A 22,840-nucleotide genomic window follows, 5' to 3' on the forward strand; every position below is an offset into this window, starting at 1 on the left:
AGCGGGGCCCCGGCCCCCGCAGCGCCGCCCGCCCTCCCGCCGGCACCGGGGTCCGACCCCGGGGGAGAAGTGGAGGCAGGTGGGTAACGCCGGGGCTCCGCGGCGGGAGGGCGGAGTTGGTGGGACCTGTTGCCGTCGGGTTCCGGGGGCTCCGTGGTTGTCCCGTTCCGCGGCGGGCGGGGGTCAGAGGCCCCGGGGGTCAGAGCCGCAGCCGGGGCTCTGCCCGACCCCGTTAAAAGCACAACGGCGGCTGCCCTGCCCACCTGCTGCCCCCGCCCCGGCCCCCTTCTGCGTGCGGGACCTCGCAGCGGCGTCCCGCCGGCAGGAAGAGGAGTTGGAGGATGGAGAGGGGACCGGAGCGGGGCCAGGGCTGTCCGGAGTCACCCGGGAGTGCACGGGAAGGAGCGTGTGGGCCGCGATGAGGCGACGGGTCTCGCACTGGGGACACCTCCAGCTTGGTGGCCCAGGCGGGGCGTGAGGGGCAGAGCCAAGGCTGGAAAGGGGTGCTGGAAATGTCCCCCAAACAGCATCTGACCTGGGAGCCGCTGCAGGTTTCGAACTCTAGCGGAGCCCCAGTGGGCCCTGCCAGCTGTGCCCTGGCGCCCCACAGCCTGCCCTGAGGGGCTCCCGGAGCCTGTCCCTTCATGCCCGCCGTGACTGCGACTTTCTCTCTTCCAGGTGCTGGAGGGAGAAAGTGATCCCTCTGTCCTCACTGCCCTGTCGGAGGAGGGGAAGCCGAGAGAAAGCTTCCCTGTGGTGTGGTGCAGCCTGGGACACAGCTGTGGGCGGCCGAAGTGACGGGGTGACACTGTCCTGCTGCCAGCCTGGCCCCATCCCCATCCCACCGCCAGCACCACGGCCGTCCCCTTTGTCCCCTGCCAATGCCGGCAGGTGGAGGCTGCACGCTCAGTCACTGCCCTGGCATCCCAAGCGTGAGCCCGGGCTGTGGGCCCTGCCGATTCCTGCGGGACTGTGGCCATGGCAGCTGCTCTCTCCACCGGAGCGATCGTGGCAATTTCTTTTAACTGTGTCATTGCGTTGCTCATCCTCATCCTCTTCCTCATCCTCTGCAAAGCCTGCAGGACCCCCTCATGTCCCAAGAAGACCCCGGCTTCTGATGTGGATGAGTCGAGGAATGAAGAGAAGTACCTGCTGCAGCCCTGATCTGCCTGGGAACTGGGGTATCCGGCTGTGCCAGACTGGATGCCTGTGCTGCGACTCGAGTGCTGGACCAGGCACAATGAAAGCTGAGGGGACACCCTGAGGGGAAAGCTTGCAGGGGCTGTCACAGGGGGCACAGCCCTTTGCCTTTGTGGCTTTGGTGTGTGAAGTTCCTGCGAGTGCCCACAGTGATGATGGGGATAGAGAGACAGCTGATGGGGATATGCTACAGGGACACTTATGCCTGTCCCAGCAGCCAGTGAGCACAGCAGGAGCTCTGCCTTCAAGTGCACCCCTCATTTGGGAAGAGGGTTGTGGGCTCTTCTCTGGCGCTCATGGCCTGGGCAACAAGGTCACAGACCTGAGCAAAGCTGGCTGGGCACCTGGAGAGGGGAGGCAGCAGGGCTGGCACAAGTGCAGGCTGGCTGCTCCATGGCAGGGTGTACCCAGGGAAACCTGAGCAGCCCCAGCCCTCCTGGCAAAGCAGGGTCTTGCCAGTCCAGATGCTTGGGGGTGGCCCGGGGTGCCGTGTGCCCTCAGCCTCAGGTGGGCATCTGGGAGATGCCTGCCTGAGCAGCAGGTTTAATGAGGCACAAGAGGGCCTGCATGGTCTGCCTGATCATCCCCAGCCTGTCTGTCAGTCCCCTCCAGCATTAGCACCAACGCTGCTAGGCAAACCACCCTCCTCCTCCTCCTCGCTGGGTGCGTGTCCCTGCCCTCCCCCCTGCCTGCTCCCAGCCGAGGTCAGCCGTGGTTTCACCCTGCCTGTGAGCAGCAGACGTGCTCTTGCAGGCATCCCAAATCCCGCTGAGAGCAGCCTGGTGTGGCTTTTTCCTGGGGAGATGAGGGTGCCTGGACAAATAGCTTTGAAGGTTCTTTGACCCTGCCTGTTCCCTGGGGATCACAGTGGCTCTGTGGGGAGGGATGCTGTCATCTGGCTTGTCTGCAAGCCTGACAGCTGCATCCCCTGCCCTGACAGTGGGTGGTGTGGGTTTTGGAGGGCTCTGCCTTGCCTTTCCTAGAGCTGAGCAATAGCCACAGTCACCGCTGGCACAGCCACTGCAATAAGGGGACAGAAGGGTGGGGTGGGAGGGATGCCAGTCAGGGTTCCTGCAGAGGCTTGGCCAGGCCTGGCAGAGCCTGAGGCTCCTCCCCGTGTCAGGTGTAGCAAACACATCCCTTTGCAGCCTTGTTTTTACTAGACTAATAAACGGATTGTAGGACCCACGTTGTGTCTCTGAGCTCTACCCAGTGCCTGGAAAATTCGGGGGGAGGTGGAATGTCCTGCCATCCTGGAGGTCTGAGGAGCGGCTGTCCTGGGGCTCCAGAGGATTGTGGGTGGTTTGCTCAGGGATGCTGATAAGGAAGGGCTCATGTCCACACCTGTCTGTGGCTTTTAAATGCTGGATGAAACCTGACTGGGTATTTCCTGCCTGCCTGCCTGGGGCATGTGGGAGTCAGCAGGGAGCATTCCCCAACCTTTGTGCCAGAGGCACAGAGAGTTTCCAAGCTGTGGCTGTACTTTCCAAGGATGTTTGTGGGAGACAGGCCAGCTGAGCATATGGAGGACACCTGCCACCACACCTGTCTGGTGGCTTTGGTCCCCGGGCCTGGGAGCTGTGCACAAAGATCTGGTGGTGACAGCCGCCGCTCATCAGCATGCTGTGAGGCCACTGCTGCTCCTGCTGCCACCGCAGCCACGCAGCAGGTAATCCTCTGCTGCACACAGAGTGGTGGGAGGCTCTGCAAACCCCGCTGCCCAGCAGCTCCACAGGCACTCCAGCCCCGTGCTGAGGCCCCTGGGGAGAGGGGAGCTGTGAGCCTCCCACAGCTGGTGGCTGGCAGCTGCTGCCATGTGCTGTCTGGAGGCATGGAACGTTTCTCTCTCACAGTCCAGGGGCACCAGGCCCGGTTTCCAGGCACCCTCTGGCTTAGGCTGATGCCCCAAAATCCAGGCGCGCCATTCCATTTGACTTGCACAAATGCCTGGGGGGGTCTGCAGCTCGGAGCTCAGTCTCTCTGGCCACCACTCACGCAGTGGGGCTGGCTGCCATGAAGCTGCAGCCCTGAAGTTTTCCTAGGCCCCCTGCTGCCCTCCATAGGACTCTCATCTGGTGCGAGCCCAATCAAGGCATGGGAAAGCCGAGGGCCTTGTGGCTCTGGGGGGCCAGGCATGGTGAGATTTGCCTAACCCAGACATGACTGCATACCACAGCTCTCTCAGCACCTCGGTTTATTTGTCCGGGCATAGAGGAAAAGTGTTCCTGCTGTGCAAAAAGTGGGCAGCAGGGGCCCGTGGCTTGCATGCCAAGCAGCCACCGATCAAAGCCGAGTTTGTTTGGCCAGAGGCTGCCCACAGAGTCATCGTTCCCCCCTCACTGCTCTTCCTTGCTCCCTGGCTGTCTCACCAGGCTAAGCAGCTTCTCCAGTTTTGCTATTTCCACCTCGGGACCTTTCTTCACCTCCTGGCCTTTCTTCTCCTGCAAAGAGACCAAGCAGGACAGAACTGTGAGCACAGAGGAAAGCAGGGATGAGGATGGGTCCAACACAGGGAGGGCTGCTGGAGTGCTATGTTTGAGCTCTCACCCCTCACTGGAGGCTGATCCACAGGGGGATGCACCTGCTTATCCTCATATTTCAAGCCCAAGGTGCCATGAGAAATGTGTGAAAGCTCCTATGAGCTGGGAAAGGACACTAATGAAGTGCTTGGATGGGAATGATAGTGGATCTATTGATCCACAGTGACTCAAAGCCTTTTCTGCCTCTCCCTAGACCTTCTTAGCCCATGGGACTGGACCACCCTCTAAGCTATACCCCCAAGTGGTGCCAGGTATGCAAGACTGCTAGGGCAGTGACAGCAGTGCAGATCTCCAGACCTCCCCAAAACAGCCTCAGCATGCACATCCTGTGCAGGCGCTCCTGGGCAGAGGCAGCCAGAGGAGCAGGGATCATCCCTTTTGCACCCAAATGGCTTTTCCAAGAAGAGCAGCTGGGTGCTGAGAGCCCCTAACCTGGTGGGGAGAAGTGAGTCAGGGTCCCAGGTGTGCTGTTAACTCTTCACTGAGGCTCTCAGTGCCTGGACACAAGTCTGTGCCAACCCTGATGCACACCTCAGCATGGGCAAGGAGGACAAGCATTTCCCACATTCCTCTAGCACCTGTCCCAAGCATCCCAGGGGCTCTCTGCCTGAGTGCTAAAGCAAACTACCAGCATCTTGAGAAAAATCACATAGCACAAGGGAAAGAGCTCTGCCCAGCTCAGCCCTCACTTGTCTGGGAGCAGCAAGAGCTTTCCAGGCCTGGCAGACGACGATGTCCCTGCTGAAGGCACAAATTCCACTCAGTGCTTTGTGCAGAACATGTTTCTGCTGGGCTGTGGGCTGCAGCATTGTTCTCAACAGAGTTCTGGCACTTTGGGAAAGTGATTAACTGGGCTTAGGCTCTCCAGGTTCACATCATGTAAGACACAGCTGCAGCAGAGGAATTTTCCAAGCCACACTGAGCCCACCAAGCCCTCCGGCAGCTGAGCATCTACACCATGGGATTTCTCCAAACAGTCACCACTTCCATCATGAAGTGTTGTTGCCTTTCAGTCACAGCCTTCCCCTTTGCCAGCCTGCTGGATCTCGCCTTGCCTCTGGATTTGGTGGGACACCCCTGCTTTGTGGCTGGGGAGCTCTTCTGTGTGCAGCATGGCTCTGGGCACCCCAGAAAGCAGCTGCCAAGCCCAGGTGAGCAGGAGGGTTGGCACAGTCTGGCAGGTGGGCTCAGGAGAGGTGGCAGCGGGCCTCCTACACTGCAGCAGAGCAAAGGGAAAGGAGCATCCCTGACCAGGCTCCAAGGCAGCCTGCAGGAAGCTGCTGTATGGCTCTTCTTGGCATCCCCAAAGCCCAGCCTCTGCTCTCCGTGCTCTCAGAAGGCCAGAGGAGCAGCACTCAGCATCGGAAGAAGGAGACTGCCAGCTTTCCTCTCTCCCCACTTAGAACAGATCAATTCTCCTCCCGCGGAATCAGCCCCGCTGATGGCCGCGGGTGCAGCAATTACAAACACACACCTTCCCTTCAGCGCTCGGGAATGCCAGCGCACAACAATGCCAGCTCTCTAGGGAGAGCTGTTAGCCCGCACGGGTCTCACCAGCTTCCTCTAGCAAACGTGGGCATTGCTGAGTGATGACAAGGGGAAAGTCCCCGGGGAATCCCTGTGTCCTCCCTCCTCCCAGCCCAGCACAACCTCCATGGAACAGAGGCTTCCTAAGCTGCCGGAGCACACTGCTGAGATGAAAGCAGTCCTGGGGGAGGATGGGGATGGGGATATTTGGAAACCCCTCTGCCTGCAAGAAGAAAGCCCCACTGCTGCTCTGAGCACTGGGATGAGCCCAGGTTCTTTTATTTACGGAGTCCATCGTGTGCATGGTGGGACAGTGCTGGTTTGTATTAATGCCAACAGGTGAGCAGCACCCTTTGTGGCTCTGGTCTGGGCACTGCGGGCGATGTTTGTAATAATGGCCCACACCACAGTAGAGCATCTCTCTGAGTGAGAGCCTTGGGATAAATACAGCTGCTTGAGGTATTTCAGGACTTAGCTATTTCTGCAGAAAAGCTGTTTTGCTGACAGAGTTCAAACTCCTCCCTTTGGCTCTCTGTGTCACATACAGCACCAGACAAGGGTCCTCGGGACAGGCAAAAGAGGCACCTGCTTTGCTCAAATGGGCAGAGAAGATGCAGAAGCCACCTCCCACCAATCCTTCTCCATCCCAAGCCCTTTCATCTCTCTACTGGCAGGGTCAGGAAGAAACCCTGACTGATGTCCTGCAGGCCCATGGTAACTGTGTCTAAGCCTTGCTGAACTCACCAGCCTCAGGCAAGGTTCAGCTCCTGGTCACCAAACTGTCCCTAAAACTTTGACTTTCACACTGGCTCAGCTCCTTTGGTGCTTCTGAGCACGTTGTAACAAAGCCACACGCAAGTCTGTAATGAGCCGTAGCTGAACCAGAGCCCTAATTTAACGCCACATAACCAAGCAAGCGAGATGACACAGGGAATGGAAATTATAATGTCCTTTTGGGGGCACTGGAATGGAAAGTTTCCCTTTATTCTGTCATCTGCTTCTCCCAGGGCACTTGTGCTTGCGAGCTGGCTAGGCCGCTGATGGCACCAGCACAGCACTGTGGGATCTGCTTGGATGCACGTGGCAGCTTCCCTCAAATCCAGGGACTCTGGCTGCATCAGACCTCTGAGGAGCAGTCCTTCTTGGAGCAGAGCTATCGTGATGTCCCAGGGCACACACGAGGCGGGGAAGTGTCACTTCCACGAGTGGCTGCCGAAAGGCTCTGCCTCCAGCAGGTGCCACAGCCAGGTGTGGAGAGGGCACTCGTGGGGCTCTGCCACCATGTGTGTAGCTGAGCCTGTCCTCCACCTACATCCCCGCTCACACTACATCCATAGGGCTCATCAGGAGCTGAGAGTGAGTCAGGGCAGATCAGTCTTCCCCATGAAGCTGTTAGATGCAGAGCTGAGATTACATGGGAGGTCTGTCCCTGAGCAGCCCATGGAATGGGTATTGGAGCTGCTCACAGCAGCATTTGCATTGATTTTACTGTTAACTGCTTCCAACTGGAGATCAAAATATTCCTGTTGAAAGGGTGATGGGGGACACGGCAGGAAAGCTCACGACAGGGCCAGGAATGGTACTCTGTAGGGATGGACTCTGCCCTGCTTACAGAACGTGACCTCAGGGAGGAGAGATGGGGAAGAGACTCCCTGTTTGTGTCCATGCTGCTATATTTGTTGCCAGGTTTCTCATGGCCCTTACACTCCCTTTACCTCATGTCTGGGGTCTTCCCTGGCTTGTCAAGCAGGGAAACTGAGGCAAAGGGCAAGGGGCTCAGGCTTACAGGCAGTGTGCAGGACCCTTGATGGTCCTCTCAGCCCCAGGGTGAGTACTGGCACTGGAATTGAAGCAGGAGGGGACAGATGAATGAGGTGAAGTCTCAAGAAGACGGGTGGAGTGAGAACAAGGACAAAGATGAGGATGAGGACTGGCTGCTTGAAGATCCCTTGACCTTAGGAACCTCAGCCCCACCCATCCCCGTGCTGGCACATGCTGAACTCTGCATTCAGGTTAAGGGACTAATTTAAACTGGAGTCTTGGCTAATGCCTTCATTCCCTAGTTGAACAGTATGCCACTGAGTTAATAAAATGCTCCCATAAAAGCTGTGATGCTGGCACTTCTCAGCTTCCATGTCTTTTTCCCATTTGTGGGATAATCATGAAACATCTGCTCCAAAGTTTTGATTAAACAAGGCCAAACATGTTTATGTTTTAAAGCAGCAAGGAAGTCAACCACGCTGACATGAGCATAGTCAGGAAAGTCCCCACGACTTCCTTGGGAGCAGAGGTGACCCTTTACCCTGCTGAGCCTTGGCCAAGGGGCACAGGCCTGTCTCTGCCCTGCTGCTGTCACGACACTGATGTCATTCCTTACTCGATGGGACTGCTGGATACAGTCATGCTGGAACAGGATCTAGACATTTTATAAAGCAGCCCAGTGACCTAAGAACTGGCCTCCCAAGCACAAGGGTTTAAGCTTTTACAGAGTTGTTCTGAAGGGGTGAGAAGCCTCAAGAAGACACCTAAAACTGCTTATTATTATCCTCAGTGGGAAGGGGCACACAGCCTGCCAGCTGTTCAGAGGTGTATTTCTTTGGGAGAAGGTCTTTTCTTGTTCCTTCTGCTCAGGTTAAGGTGACAGTTTCAGGGTAAGGGCTCCTCCATTACCAAAACACACTAGTGGCTGGCCTGGTGAACTCAATGAATGAAAGCAAAGATGAAGCTTCCCTGGAGCATTTCTGTTAGGAAGACCAAGGAAAGCCAAACTTCTTCATGAACACAGAAAAATTTTCCTCATCATCTTCCTGGGCTACTAACCAAACATTAATGGGATCAACAGGAATATGATAAGAGCTGCAGCCCTGAAGCCTTCCAGATCTACCTCATCATGGTCCTAGTGTAACCCTGTTGTTAGTGCTGCCAAGTGAAGCTGGAGTTGTGCTGAGCTGGGGATGATGTCTGTGCCAGGACCACTTCTGGGCTCTCAAGAAGTCCATTTACATGCAACTGCAACATGCTTTTCAACCACAGAAAGCTGTGAGGTACACTCACAGCCTGATCTGACAGCATCGCTCCTGGCCCAAGGAAGGATTAGCTGACAGACTGGAGATAAGGATTTAGTCTAATTCCACTACTGTTTGGAAATAAATGACACAGTAAACGTTTTTGCAGGGAATGAAACAATTTTGCAGGGGATGGCTGGGTCATGCAGGTGACAGCAGCCACAGAGGATCACTGGCCTCAAGGATGCTCTTACCACCAGCTTCAGGTACAGCCTGTGCAGTTCAGGGCAAGCACCCCCACGTTGCTCAAGGTCACATCCTGACTCAGAGATTTGGCCTGGAATCTGCACTGGCCATGCCAAAGCATAGCAGGGCACGAGGGTCTCAGGGCCCCAGCTGGCTGCCTTTGCTTTTTTGGAAGTCACCATTTAAATTGGGTCACAGTGCTAGGACCAGCCTGTGGCTGAGCAGCACACATCTGCCAGGAAAGGCATGGGAACAAAGGTCAGGACATCCAGCAGGCAGGAAGTGCAAACAAAATTGGATCAGACCTGGAAGCGGATGGGATTGTCACTGGAAATGAACCAGAAGGAATTGGGCAGGGCATGTGGGCAGGGGTCACTTGTCCCTAAATAGTGGGTAGCTGCCCACAGCACACCACAGAGCTGGCCTGTTCACAAACAGCCATGGGAGAGGGGAGGGGATGCCTGATGGAATGGATGGGCTCTGCAGCAGCAGCAGGGAGCCAACAGCCTGGTCAAATCCATGGCCATCAGGGAGCACAGCCTGTGCATCCTCAGTGCTCTGTGTCTGCTCTGCCAGGGGCTGGCTGGGACTTGCTCACCCCACTGCAGTGTCCTCTGGCCAAGCAGAAATTGTGCACACAGCAGGAGCTGTTCCCTGCAGAACTTCCCTATTCTTGCTAACTCCAGAGCCTCGAGCAATGTCTCTTACAGACCACTAATTTAGGCACCTAAATTTAGCTATAAAAAGACCACATTTAGCATGAAAACTTCAGTGAACAAGGCCAAGCTGAGAGCAGACTTGTCTCATGGCAGTCCCCACAGCTCCTCTGAACAGGGCATTACAGTGATTTGTTACCTCCTTCCAAATTTATCCCCGTACCAGCTGCAGAAACCCACCAAAACCATTTAAAACTCTTGGTCTTCTATCTTTTCCATTGTCTGACACAAGTTCAAAAGAGGGATGTTGACCCACAGTTCACGAAAGCTTTAAAAAGAAGGATAAATTTTAAAGTCATCTTAAGACATTATGGGTCTGAAATGAGCCTATACCATTAACTCTGCCCTGCACAGATGCTGTGACTAGGAAACATCAGCAACAGGGTCCCAAGAGGTCACACTGTGTTTTGTCAGCCTTGAGGACAATTTGGCTAAACTCTAACTGTGAGCTCTGGGTGTGTGAGATGAAGAACAGCTTTCTTTTGGGTCTCATCAGCCTCAGTCACTGAGATGAGCCAACATCTATAGACTCTATTTGAATAGAACAGCCTGGTGAGAAAAAAACAAAACAAAACAAAACAAAACAAAACAAAACAAAACAAAAACAAACAAAAAAAAAACTCTTCACAAGGTACATGGAAAAGATTTTCAGTTGTATCACTTAAGTGACTTGTACTAAGCACCGAGAAAAACCATTGTGTGCTCATTGTGCAAGGCAATTACCCTGTCCTGGCACACTGAGACTTCCTGAAGGAGTGAGAGTGGAATAAAACCTCTAAAAGCTTTTTCCTCAAGCCCAGGGAGTCCTGGTGGTGCAAACATCATTTGGATAAGGACAGAGGGAATGGGACGCCCTTTCCTTCACCTCACTGTGGGGACAGGCAGTGCATCACCCACTCAAACCCTGCATCCAGCCCTCCTGGATTCAGATTTTCTGCAGTGCCATTTGGCTCATCAAGATGGGATAAATTATTTCAAGTAGCTTTTAACGTTTTGTGAAGCCCCAATACTCAAAGCCTGTCTACATGCCAGGTGTTATAATGGGATGCAAAGGCTGGTGGGAGCATTAGTGCCCAGTGTTTTAGCTGTGGGATCTCTCAGACACAAGCAGCAGGGAGGAAGGAAATGAGAAAGGGATTTTAATTGAGATTGTCCATAAAACCCACGAGACAGGCAATACTTTGTGTTCTAGCTTGACTTCAAATATTGCTGAAATTCCAGTGACACCCAGACACCAAACCTCAGTGTAACCTAGGCAATCCAAAAGCTGAGCAGGCTTCCCTAATTCTTGCACCTGCCGTGAGGGGCCACATCTGCAGCACCTCTTCACTTGGGCTGGCAAACCTGATGTGAAAGGCTTGGGCACACACAGCACCCACAGGCACGTACATCAAACCCATCCAGAGGCATAAAATCAAGGATATGCCCTGCAGAGTGCAGTGACTCCAGCATTCTTAAGCTGCAGCCCTTGATTCCTGCCAGGCAGCACAGTCAGCCTCCCAGCAACATTTCCTTATCTCTCAGCATCTCTTTCTTTCTTTCTTTCTTTTTTAAATTTTTATTACTTCAGCTTTACTTTAGCATTTTGGCATGCCAGCTCAGTAAGCTGTTACGGATTAGAGTTTAATAAAAGCAATCAAACACGAATGTGAATACGCAGCTCCTGCAACTCTTGGGTGGTGCTGTTATATCACAGAGCACAGCATCTCATGAGAGAACATTTGCAGCTGTATGAACAGTATATTTTAAAAAGCTGGAATTTTTTCAATGCTTTTTTCTCTGGCCACCATTGTTAACACATACATATCCACCTTGATCCTCTTTTAACTGCCTTAAGAAAGTCCAGCTGCTGTTTTTCTTTTAGCACAGCACCTTCTTTAATTTTTTTAAATACAGTTCATAAAAGTATTTGTATAGGAAATATATTCTTGGTTGCTACTTACATGGGAGCATGTGAATATACTTCATTTTGGATAAATGTAAGTATATGGGAAACTGGATTTTGTTATTATTAGAAGTAAAAATAAATGTCCTTGCTCAAAGAAGCCTCATATGTAATAACATTAAATGCCAATGGCATGAAAGATGTATTATGACTGATACTCTTCTGCTTATGAAAAAACTCAGTCTGCAATTTAATGTCAAGGCACATTCCTCTCTTTCTCTTCCCCGCTCTCCATGACTGAACTCAGGGATGCTTCAGAAATTGCACTAGATATTTCAGCCATGTGAACAATTTTGTCATCCCAACAATGCATTCTCCTTGTGTATTTTTCATTTAAATCACAGAGTAACCCGAGGCAGAGCTAGGAGGGGTTAGTTCACTAGTACACTCTTGTCCATGGTGGGAGCAGCTACTCTTACATTGCTTCTGACAGATGCTTGTCCAGTCCTTGGGGTGCCCAGCACAAGAGGCCCCACACAGTGGATTGTCCCACTCTGCTCCCAACACCTGCACAGCCATTTCTTTTGAAACTCTTCAGGAATGGTGCTGCCAACCCATTCTTGGAGACATCTGTCAGCATGTCCCTCTTACGCCCACTGAAATCTTCTCCCTAAGTCTTTTCCTGCTGTCTTGTTACCTCAGAGCACTGCCTTCCTTACCCTGCCAGCCCAGGATCTCTTTGGGAGTGCTCATCTCTCTCATCTCCCTGTTTCCAGCCTCTCAGCTGGCTGTACTGCCCTTGCTGCTCTCCTGCTCCTCATGACCCTTAACCCCAGTACCCAAAACTGGAGCAGAGCAGTGCAACAGGGTCAGATCATGTTTCCTGCTCACTCCTCTGCTGCCTGAGCTCTCTGCTCAGGTAAGTGAGACCTTTCTCTGTTCACCTCCTCAGCCAGTTATTCCAACCTCCTTTCCCTCTCCTTCTGTTTGCCTCCATCCTCACTAAAGTGCATCCTGTTTATTTCAGACTGAGTCTCCCCATTTGCCACAGATTAAATGACTTGCACAGCTTCTCTCCACCTGCTGCACAGGAAACCGCCAGGCAAATGGCAAATGCCACACAAACACTCCCAGGCCTGGGAACCAGATACACTGTTAGCCTGGACAGCGTGGGACGTCACGCTAAATCACATCAGCCACGACTGAGTGATGCTGCAGCATGCAAATCAGGGCTTAAAAGAGGTCAGCGAGGAGCTGGACGCAGGACAAGCACAGGAAATCCTGCAGCTAGAGCCGTTGTTCTTCCCTGGGATTTTACACAGTCATGGCAGCTGAGAAATCCCTTCCTGCCCCACAGACAGACAGGGCCCAGCTGTATCCCACCACAGCGCTGCTTTGCCCTGGGAGCTCCTGAGGGTTGCTGGTGTCAATCCTCTCCTGGAGTGGGCTTGGCATAGTGCTGCTCCATGCAGGATGATTTTTGCTGCCTGTTGAGATGTCTGCCCTCTGAGGCCACACACCCTGCAGGGATGCTGAGGTTGCGCCCCATCCATGCTCACTGACCCAGCTGCACTGGACTGTCCATACGGGTCTGAGCAAGGGCTGTGCAGAGAACAGGATTCCTGCTCATCTGACTGCAAATGCAGGGCCCAAGCACTCATATCAGACAGAAGCAGACAGGATAAAACAGTGTAGGAGAATTCCAGCAACATGCTGGGAGGCAGCTCAGGGAGTGCTCCTCTGGGGCACAGGCACACACAGAAGCACTCACTCATTTCCTTCTGGGAGACACTGCCAGCAGTGTGCTGATATGGCCTGACCTGGTCAAAAGCTGCTCTGCAGGAAGGAACCCAGGATGGACCAGGGTGTGGGCTCCCTGGCATGCAGTGACGGGGATGGCAGCAGGGCTGGAGCTGGGGATGCTCCTGTCCCACCAGCAGACACAGATTACCATGTGCTCTGGTGATGTGTCCCTACCCATGCCTCACTCTGACCCTGCCACCCAGGAACAGGGGGTGTTCTGGGTCCTGTGTGGAGACAAAGATGAGGCACACTCTGAATAAAAAGCAAATCTAGAGTCTGTGTTCGTGTAAGCTGTTCAAGCAGGAGGCAGCCAATTTTAACAACAATCCAGTCTTAAGACTCTGATCTGGCTCCAGCCCAAGTCTTTGTACTAAGCTCCCTGACATCCTGTTTAGAAAAGTATTATTAAAATCTAATTGCTTCATGCATATATTGCTGTTTTAATTATAACAGAAGCAGGAGAGAGAGATGTGAGCAGTAATCAGTCTCTCTGATACTAATACATTTTTGAAGAAGGAACTGGCCATGGGAAAAGCCAATCCAACACCATCTGTGGAAACCATAACGAGATATTTCTAGTGATTGTCCACACTGCCAACAGCACAGTCTCAGTGTGGCCAGGAGTGGCCTCCCTAAAGACCTCTTTGCTTTGAGACACTGACTGGGATGCTGCACCTGAATTAATTTTACATGTTTGCTGCTGTGTCTCTGCTGTACCGAAATGTAATTACTTCAGAGCCATAGACCAGTGAAACCCATCTGCTCAGCTGGCTGCTGAAACTAATGGATATTCTTTGAAACAAAGTATTGCAAAATAGAAGCATGCTAGAAAGAAAATTACGTAGAAGTCATCGAGGTCCTTAAGGCAAGCACTTCCCGATGTAATCTCTCCATTACCCAGCAAGTCCCACGAGTACCAAAGATGGAACAAAGCTAACCAGCAGCTGGCAGTTTCAGCAAAACAGTGGCCAAGATGGCAAAATAAATGATCTGACAAATAATTGCAGATGTAAGGACAAGAGGGGACCTGTTGACAGAGGTTAACCAACACCAATGCAATCCTTAACACTAAGTGGATAGGTGCACTACAGAAAAATTCTTCACCAAAAATGCTTGTCAAGCACTGGAAGAGGCTGCCCAGGGAAGTTGTGGTGTCACCAGTGCTGGAGGTATTTAAAAGATATGCTGACACTCCAGGACATGATTTAGTGATGGGCTTGGCAGTGCTGTGTTAACAGCTGGAACTATCACACAAAGCTGCTCACTGTAGTGTCACTGAAAGCCTCAAAACACCAGCAAACATGGCCTGATCCTTGCCTCGCTCTTTGTATGGCTGGGGCTGGACAGACAGACATGGCTGGGGCAATACTGCCAGGCAAACAGCCACCATTCCTCCTGGGGGCCCGCAAAGGAGGTGACTCCTTGACGGAGTGGCAGAGATCTCATCACATCTGGATTCCAATTCTGGCTCCAGATTCCAGTGGCACAGTCAGATCATCATCTCAGGAGGGGTCACTTCTCCCCAGGCTCTGTTTCCATTCTGAGCTGAGCACAGGCACTGACTCCTGGTACCACCCTGGTGCGAGGGAATCCCTGAAAGTCAGATGTGTTGTCAGGCTGCAGGTCTGGGGAGAACTAGTAAGGAGTGAACAAGAACTTGGTGATGTTTTCAGAGTGCTCAAGGTGACAACCAGAGTTGTTCCTTTCCATAAGCACAAAGGAGATTCCTAAACTTGCTTAGAGGAGTGGTGGAAGCAATTGTTTTGTAGAAATAATGTTGCCTCAATCCCCCATATCCCACTGCTTCTCCCACAAAACAGTTAACCCTGTGGATCCTGGGAGATGCAGACATGAATGCCAAGGTATGGTGGTTTCTCCAGGCCCTTTGCTGATCCAGCTCTTCCCTTCACTGTGAGGGAAGAGTCACCATCACTTGAGAGCTGGGTGAGACACAGCCCTGCAGGGGATGAGCACATTACACTGCTGCATGCCTGGCATCAAGAACAATCCTGGAAAGAGACGTTTTCACAGCTGGCAACCAAGCAGGAAATAAAAGGAAGACAGAAAGGAGGCACTTGTGCTCAGAAAATTAAATCCAAATTACAGTAATTATACTTGCATTAACACCCTATTTGCCGTAAAGATGCATAACATCCTTAGGTGAGAGCTGCAACTGTCCTGAAGGTGAGAAGAAGGTAACTGGAGAAAGAGTGCCAGCTTCTCCCTAGCTTGTAAAATCCTTAAGAAGTCTGGATCATCATGAATGGTTGTTTGCAATTTAAATTCCCCAGCAACCACCTGTAAATGAGTCAGCAATCCAGCAAGAGCAGCACAGAACCTGTAACAGGGCTGATTTATTCCAGAAATCCATGATTTAACCCATAAAGAAAGGCATTGTTTTCTATATGACAATCTGGGGTTTGTATTCTATTGTGGCATATATAATATGAGACAAATTCTCACCTCACTCCATGATTAAATCACGTCCTGTTGGAGGCATGGGATTACTGACTCAACTGGGCTCATTAGCATAATTCTGAGTCCTTGGACCACATAAACTTGATTCATGTTCTGTACCCATGCAGAATCAAGCACAGTATAGACCAGCCCTGGCAGACGTTGTTGGTACTTGGGGAAGGTCTTCACTGAAACCCCTGCCTCAATTTCAGTCCGTATCCCCATGTGGAGATCTGGTACAAAGCCCTTCCAAGTCCTTGTGACCTCCATGCTGCCAGGTCCTCGCAAGACTTTATAAATTAACTCTGCTAGATCAGCTGAGGAATGAATAAGAAATTTGAAACGCCAGTGAGGACAACAATCCAACCTCTCAAATAAACCTGCAGGCTGCTCTGAGATTTCCTCCCAGTTTTTTTGAAAACTGCTCTTTTGTGGTGATTTTTCAGCTGGTTACTCTTCCTGTTTCTGGCATAAATTCTGCACTCTCTGCACACTCCTGGTTTAGCTCAGACACACACTTGCCATTTGGCTTGGCACCAGAAGACAAGTGCAGAGCCACAGAAGGTTCCCTCAGGAGGGACAGGTAAAGCCAAGGATGGCTACAGAGGCTGAGGGTGAGAACACTCAGCTCCTGTGTAACCCACGGTGTAAGAGCAGCTGTCAGTCTAGCAAACAGCCCAAATGTTTGATATTTCCTGTCACACAACAGACAAGAGCTTGAGCGGATTTTCTGTAACACAGGCAGGCAGTTCCAAGCCAGAAGGTGCTAATTAAGAAACACTAGGTGAGTGTTAATGAAAGAAATTTTGAGAGGTGAGAGAAAGCAAAGAGGATGAACCCTTCACACCTCCTGTCCCTGGTCCTGTGTGTCATGTTCTCAGTCACTGGAAAAAAAGGAAAGGAGCTTTCTAGGAAGGAAAGAAATAAGACAAGGAGATGACAGCTGTGCTGGATTGGCGTGTCTGTTCTCTGCCCTGGTGATGAAAAACAGGCTATGAAAGGCCTTCATTTTCAGCTAACGTTTTCCCCTACAGAAAGAGAGGCAGAAGGCAGTTTAAGGGGTGAACAGAGGTGATGATATACCAGACTGAGTCCAGCAGAGACTACCAAGACTGTTGATGGCTGGAGGATTTGCAATGAACTAAGAGTGCTGAGCTTGCCCAGCCTATAGCAGATGTAGTTCTGGGTGACCTAACAGACACGTGCCTGTACCCAAATGCAGGATATTAAGACAGAAGTGGACACTTTGTAGGAGTGCACAGCATGAAAATGAGTCACAACAGCCATAAACTGAAACAGGGAAAGATTCAACGTGACATAAGAAAGTTTTTCTCCACTGTGACACTTAGTCATTGGAACAAGACTCCAGAGTGGCTGTGAGATCTCCAGCCTTGGAGTTTTTCAAGAGAAGTCTAAGCTCTGAGCAACCTTGTCTGATCTCGGGGCTGTACTTGCTCTGAGCTGGAGGCTGGACTAGAGATATACCAACATCACCTTCAGCCTGAAGGATCCCATGGCTTTGCAATCCCAGGATGTTCTCCATCACCAAGTGTAAACTGGAAGATGAGTCTTCCAGCTCTACCCTACTCTGCTATTATGCTCTTATTGCAGCCAGCATTTCTAAGCAAATGTCCTCTTAAGCCTTATATAGCTCATAACGTCAGGAGCAGTGCAGACCAATACAGCCCTCAATTCCCAGCTCCTGGAGAACACGGGCACAGAGGGAACCAGTTCCCCAGCACCCTCCTCCCAGAGTATCTAGATGCTGTGGAAGCTACACACGCCAATTTGAATGTTGGTGTCAAAGGGGTAAAAGGAATAAGAAAAATGACAACCTGGAAGCTCTGGAGAAAACCCATGGAGAGCAGAAGCCTGAGGCAGATGGTGACAGGACCAAGGAGGAAGCTGGAATATGAGTCTGTGAGAGCTGGCATCACAGGATTTTTTCCCCCATGCCTACCCACAAGTTGAAAAGCTGACATAAGAGGGGAGATTATATAACCCCAGACATGTAGGACAAGTAGATGTTATCCCACTATGCTTAAATCAGTGGCAGAAAAAACGATAACTTGGGTCTAGTGTCAATTCCCACTGTTACTGTAGCACCTTGTTGTTGCTGAGTGCTTGCAGTTTGATCATTTAACACACAGGCTAAAAACCAAGCCATAATCAACAAAAGTGAGGAGTTCAGGAGTCTGTAAATGCAGCTACGTGGCCTGTTCTGAGCTGTCATTACCCCTTTGTAAAAGCTGTGATTCTCTCTCTGTAATGCTGCCTGACAATTCCCCTATCATGTCAGTAAGATCAAAAAGTGGAAGTAGATTTTATATCTTTTCAAACCCAGAAATAATGATTATGATTCACACAGCTTCAGTCAGTAACCTGAACACAACAATGACTCTTCCTGGAGCTAAAACAGAGCTTTCACTAAAAGACAAGGTGTTTTGACCTGAAGGAGTTTGAGGGATGCAGACAAGCTAGTGCCATGCTAAATAGGTGTGCTCAAGCCCTTGTTTAATTTGGTCACCTGCCAAATCCCATTATATCGCTGTCTGCTGATTTTAAAGAGCTTTCCTTCACTGCAAATCCCTCCCTGTGTAGGTGCCTTTAGGATGAAATCAAATTATATTTTGTTAAAATACATTTAGATATTATATAGAATTATATATTACATAATATTTGATATATGCATACAATATAGAATATAATTGCATTAATATACAAAATTACACAATTTAAATTATAAGTTATAAAGCTTAATTTACTTGCAAGGTCCTGATAACCTCCTTGAAGTTATGAAGTTAGGTCAACCATCTTGGTCTTTCAAGACTTACTTTCCATTTCTACTTCCCATCAATCAGTCAATCAATGGGTCAATCAATCAATCAATCAATCACTCCATCACCTCCACTGCAGAGTGCACTCTGGATGTGTGCAGAGACCCGTTCCTAGTTACACTTAAAGTTCTGCTGGTCCCAGCTCTCTTTAACAGAGTCCACACAGGTGTTTTGCAGTGCTTCTTCTTTTAAGCAGGGTGATTATTTCCAGAGACAGTCCATATTCAACCATCCTTTGAGGCATAAGTAGTATCTTGACAAAGGTTTACCACAGGTCTGAGTCAAAGAGCAATTGTCAAGTAAGGCTGAAAGCCCATGGAGTACTATATGTATAGGGAGCGTGGTGGTGTTTAAGAGATCTCATGTTGATAGACAAGCAATCCTTTCTGAAGCAGGGGAAACAGGTCAATTCCAGCTTTTCAGTTTCCTCTGAGTCCTTCAACCACATCACATAATGTGTGGCATTTCTGCAGTACTTCCCAGCCCAATCCACATGAGCCTTTCAAAAACCTGGGCTCACTCACTCAGGGAGAGGCAGGGACGAGGTGCACTCAGGGGTTTCACCAAAGCCTGCAGAAAGCCAAAAGCACAGGCTGTGAAGCACAGGCACAAAGGCAGTACCTCTCCAGTGAACCCCTGCCAGTTACTTCAAGCTGGGTAAGGGACAGGGTAGAGAAAAGAAAAGGATTTGAGATACCAGTCGCCTTGTCTTGTTAACCCCTGCTCAGCCTGCCGCCACAACTGAGTATTTCAGAGATAAGGGAACAGAGGCCTGGAGCTCTCTCTGCCAAGCCACATCTCTTTCTTCCATTGCAGGTAGGCAGTGGTGGTGCCCCATTTTCTTGTTCTTTTCTAAGTCAGAGCTTAGACTAACCTTGACTTGAAATGCTGGTCTGATTGCAGAAGACTTTGCCTACCACACAGGCATTGGAAAAATCATGGCTGGCAGCACATCCCTGGCTATGAGCAGGGTAAAAGCACTCTCAAGAATAAAATTTCCCCACACAGCAAGGCACAGGCAACTTGGAGTTTTCCCTATCACTGCAGAAGAGATGGCAGATCCTTCTGCAAGTCTTTATACCCTACAGCCAGTCAGGATTTCCATCCCTGGGCACTGCACTTTAGGCTCAAGCTGCCCCAGGCTCTCCCAGCTGCAGAAGCAAGACCCACGTCCCTCTCTTTTGCTGGTGCTTTAGGCTGGAAAACCCCATGAGGCTGAGCTGAGTGAGACAGCACCTCCACAGCCCTGCCTTGTGGAGCCTTGTGGCAGCAGACAAGAAGAGGTTTGTCACGGTGGGCTTCCATTTCACTTGTGCAGCCTAACTTTTTCAGCCCTCACATTGCAGGAGTCATTTGGGCTGCAGTGTTTTTACAGCACAGGTTTTAAAGCACAGCTTTTCTTCTTGAGCAGGAAGTTCTAATTGAAACTGAATCCATCAGCTTTTTGCTCAGCTCTGTCACAAAGTCAAACCAAGAGGCAAAGCCTGGCACACTTTTTTTGTTGTTGCTGTTGTTATTGACATGAAATACTCAAAATTATTAATTTCTTGCACTCCCACTGAACATCCATCAGTTGGCCAGGCCAGACAAAATGGGAGCCTTTGAGTTTATTTCCATGGCTTAGCATGTTGCTTCAGTGCAGATGAAAGCAGGAAACCTAATCCTGGAGAGGGATGAGCATCCTCCAGTCTCACAGCTGCATTTGCAAAGTTGTTTCTGGTCATTCTGGTGTCTGACTGTTTTCATGTCTTACTTCTGACAGCAAGTCTATATAATCATTAAAAAGTCAGATGAGGCAAAAAAAATAAGAAAGCAGTAACTGAGCAGTGCTGATATTCATGCTCCCTCCTGTGCTTCTCGGAAAGATCCTTTCCCCTCTCCTCAGGATATAAGAGCCAAGACCAGTAACCACATGGGGAGATTTCTGGTCTAGTTGAGCAGGGTTAGCGTGTACCCAGACAGCACATGCTTGCAGGGAAAGGCAATGACTTTTATTAACTCAAATAATACATATCTGGAGAATAAAATACCACCTTTAGGGCAAAAGCACTTCTCTTTTCTTCCCAGGACTACTTATTTGCGTAATAGAAGATGCTATCTGTACCCACATACTTTGTTTTGATTACTGTTTGAGACCATCCTGACCACAACAGCCCCAGCCTCCTGGGAAGGACAGCAGTTACTACACCTGATCAACCTAACAGCCTTAATCTGATCCATTTCCTGGGGGAATTTCAGGAGATGATAGGGATCAGGAAGCTGAAAAAGGTAAATGCAGCAACTACCCTGAAAATAAAACCATTCAGTTTAATTTCACTTTTCAGAAGACGAATGGAACAAGTCAACAACCTATAAGTGCCTGAAATGCATCATTACTAACATGAATTTGCACCAAAGAAGTCATGCTGCACCAATCTGATTTCTTTTTGCACAGTACAACACACCTTGTGGACTGAAAGGCATGGAAGTCATTAACCATGACCTCGGGAAGAATTGCCATTGTCTCCCTAGATACTCTGATCCTGAAGTGAGACAATACATCTACATAAAGTGAGTAGAAACCGGTAAAACCCAGCTGAATATTTGCACCCGGAGCTGTCAGTACTGAGATACGTGTAGCTCCCACAGCTCCTGGTGGGGATCTGGTCAGAGTTTTTGTTAGTGCTTGGATAGTGGGACAGACGGGAAGGCTGCAGGTGTCCAGGAAGGCAGGACTGGAACTTGAAATTACTTTGCTGGACCAGAGATATGCTCTGGAAAACCTGCATGTGAATTAGCAAGGACAAATGCAAGATACTGCGATCGAGCAGGGACAATCCCCAGCACAAATGGACTGTTCTGCCATCAGTGTTGGAGTTAGAGGAATAATCACCTGGATGGGACCTGGTACTCCTGTGAAACAGTAAAACAGCCAGCTCTGCCACTGCAAAGGAATGGAAGCATCATGGGCAGGCATGTGAAAGGATCTCTTTTTGCTGGGGAGGGTAGCAACCACAGGACATGGTGCAGCAAGGGCACAGTTCATGGAAGGTTGGTCTGGGGGATAACAACAAGATTTCAACCCAACAGGTAGGAGGTCAGAAAACATGACACCATCCTGGCAGAACAGGTCTCTGCACTGACCAGGCCCCATGAGGGGTGAGGAGGTCAGGCACACCTTAGATTGGGAGCAGTGGGATCACTGGCAGCTCCCTGGTGAGACATGGGAGTAGAGGAGACCAGGGGATGTTTGCCCTAAGATGGCCTCACACAGTCGGTGCCTGGCATCCCTTCTCACAAAATCAGTCAGTGAATTGGAGCATAACAGTTTCCCTCCAGGAGAACCTCGGAGCTGCTTCGATTGTAGCCATCACTGCATCTCACACAGCCAGTGGGACTGTAAGTCAGACCCTCTTCTCCTCTGCTTCACAGGGCTTTCCTTTTCTCTACAGGATAAAAATAATCCTCTTGCGTCAGTTCCATCTCTGTGAGCAGTGAGACATTTTATTCATCAGCGATCCCTTCCCTTCTCTCATTTAAACAATTCTGCATTGACCCCATCAAACCAATTTGTGCAAGGGACATTTATTTGCCCTGCCTGCAGGTGTAGGTGTCTCCATTTTTCTTTTGGAGGAGGCTGGTAGGAGGCACAAGCATGAGCTGGGGAGAGGCTCAGGAAGGGCTGGAAGCAGGACAATGGTTTTGATCGGGGCGTGCCGGGGCATGACGGGCTTCAGATGGATGCACCCAGAGTCACAAAACCCACAGGTGAAGTCTGCAAGCGAAGGGCTTTTTACAGCAGTGCATTTGGGATGTGTTTGACAATGGCACAGACACAATCTCCCAGGCAGGGAGCTGCCCTCTGTGTCTCCACAGGCAGCCTCAGCCCTTTCCAGCCCAGGCCGGCTGTTCGGAGAAGGCTGTGTCAGGCTCTGGCAAAGGCTCAGGAGGAGTTACAGGAATGTGCCAGATATCAAGCTGTTCCTTTGGCCCTCATAGCTGCATTTCTTCCTATTCCATGTCATGACAAATTTTCTGCATTTGTCACTGTAGCAAATACCACCAGGCTCTACAATGAGGAACACTGTCCTAGAGCTCCCAGTCAATGCCCAGGGACAAGGTATCACAGAATCACGGAGCCTTAAGGGGTTGGAAAGGACCTCAAAGACCATTCAGTGCCAACCCCCAGCCTACCATGGGCAAGCACACATCCCACTAGACTGGGCTGCTCAAGGCATTATCCAACCTGGCCTTGAACACTGCCTGGATTGTGGTATCCACAGCCTCCCTGTGCAGCCTGTCCTGTGGTCTAACCAATCTCACAGGAAAAGAGTTCTTCCAAATATCTAACCTAAATTTCCCATCTCAATTTGTATCCATTCTCCTTGTAGAGCTCCAAGAAGAGTAAAAGCCCACCTTCTCCAAGCTTTGGGGAATTACTGGATTCTGTGAGGCCAGGTAAAAACATGATGGGAAAGGATCTTGCAAATGAAGACCAGTGTCCTGTTCTCCATCCCCGCTGAGTGAGTCCTTAGGTGCTCAAAACACTACACAACCATGAGCTGGAGAGAATCAGTTACATTTCTCCACCTTTAACTGCATGACCAGTGGATACCACGGCAAACAGAGGCCAAACCTACACTGT

The 22,840-nt window shown here is 50.5% G+C and overlaps 2 protein-coding genes across 2 annotated transcripts in view; one reads left to right on the plus strand and one right to left on the minus strand.

Moving 5' to 3' along the window:
* The first annotated feature begins 9 nt into the window (after window positions 1-9).
* Window positions 10-2,388, plus strand: ENHO (energy homeostasis associated). The gene is made up of 2 exons (XM_041461833.1): window positions 10-79; window positions 679-2,388. Exon 2 carries the CDS (start codon window positions 979-981, stop codon window positions 1,162-1,164), a length of 186 nt encoding a protein of 61 aa, XP_041317767.1. The 5' UTR covers window positions 10-79; window positions 679-978; the 3' UTR covers window positions 1,165-2,388.
* A 1,051-nt stretch (window positions 2,389-3,439) lies between these two features.
* The window catches only part of DNAI1 (dynein axonemal intermediate chain 1), a 136,160-nt gene continuing 116,759 nt past the window's right edge, over window positions 3,440-22,840 (minus strand). Inside the window, exon 20 of the mRNA XM_041461843.1 lies at window positions 3,440-3,641. Coding sequence (XP_041317777.1) covers window positions 3,537-3,641 — 105 coding nt within the window. The 3' untranslated portion in view covers window positions 3,440-3,536. The remainder of the gene's footprint in view (window positions 3,642-22,840) is intronic.

Source organism: Pyrgilauda ruficollis, unplaced genomic scaffold, assembly GCF_017590135.1.
Source record: "Pyrgilauda ruficollis isolate IOZ18807 unplaced genomic scaffold, ASM1759013v1 scaffold155, whole genome shotgun sequence".
In the NCBI taxonomy this organism is placed as follows: domain Eukaryota; kingdom Metazoa; phylum Chordata; class Aves; order Passeriformes; family Passeridae; genus Pyrgilauda; species Pyrgilauda ruficollis.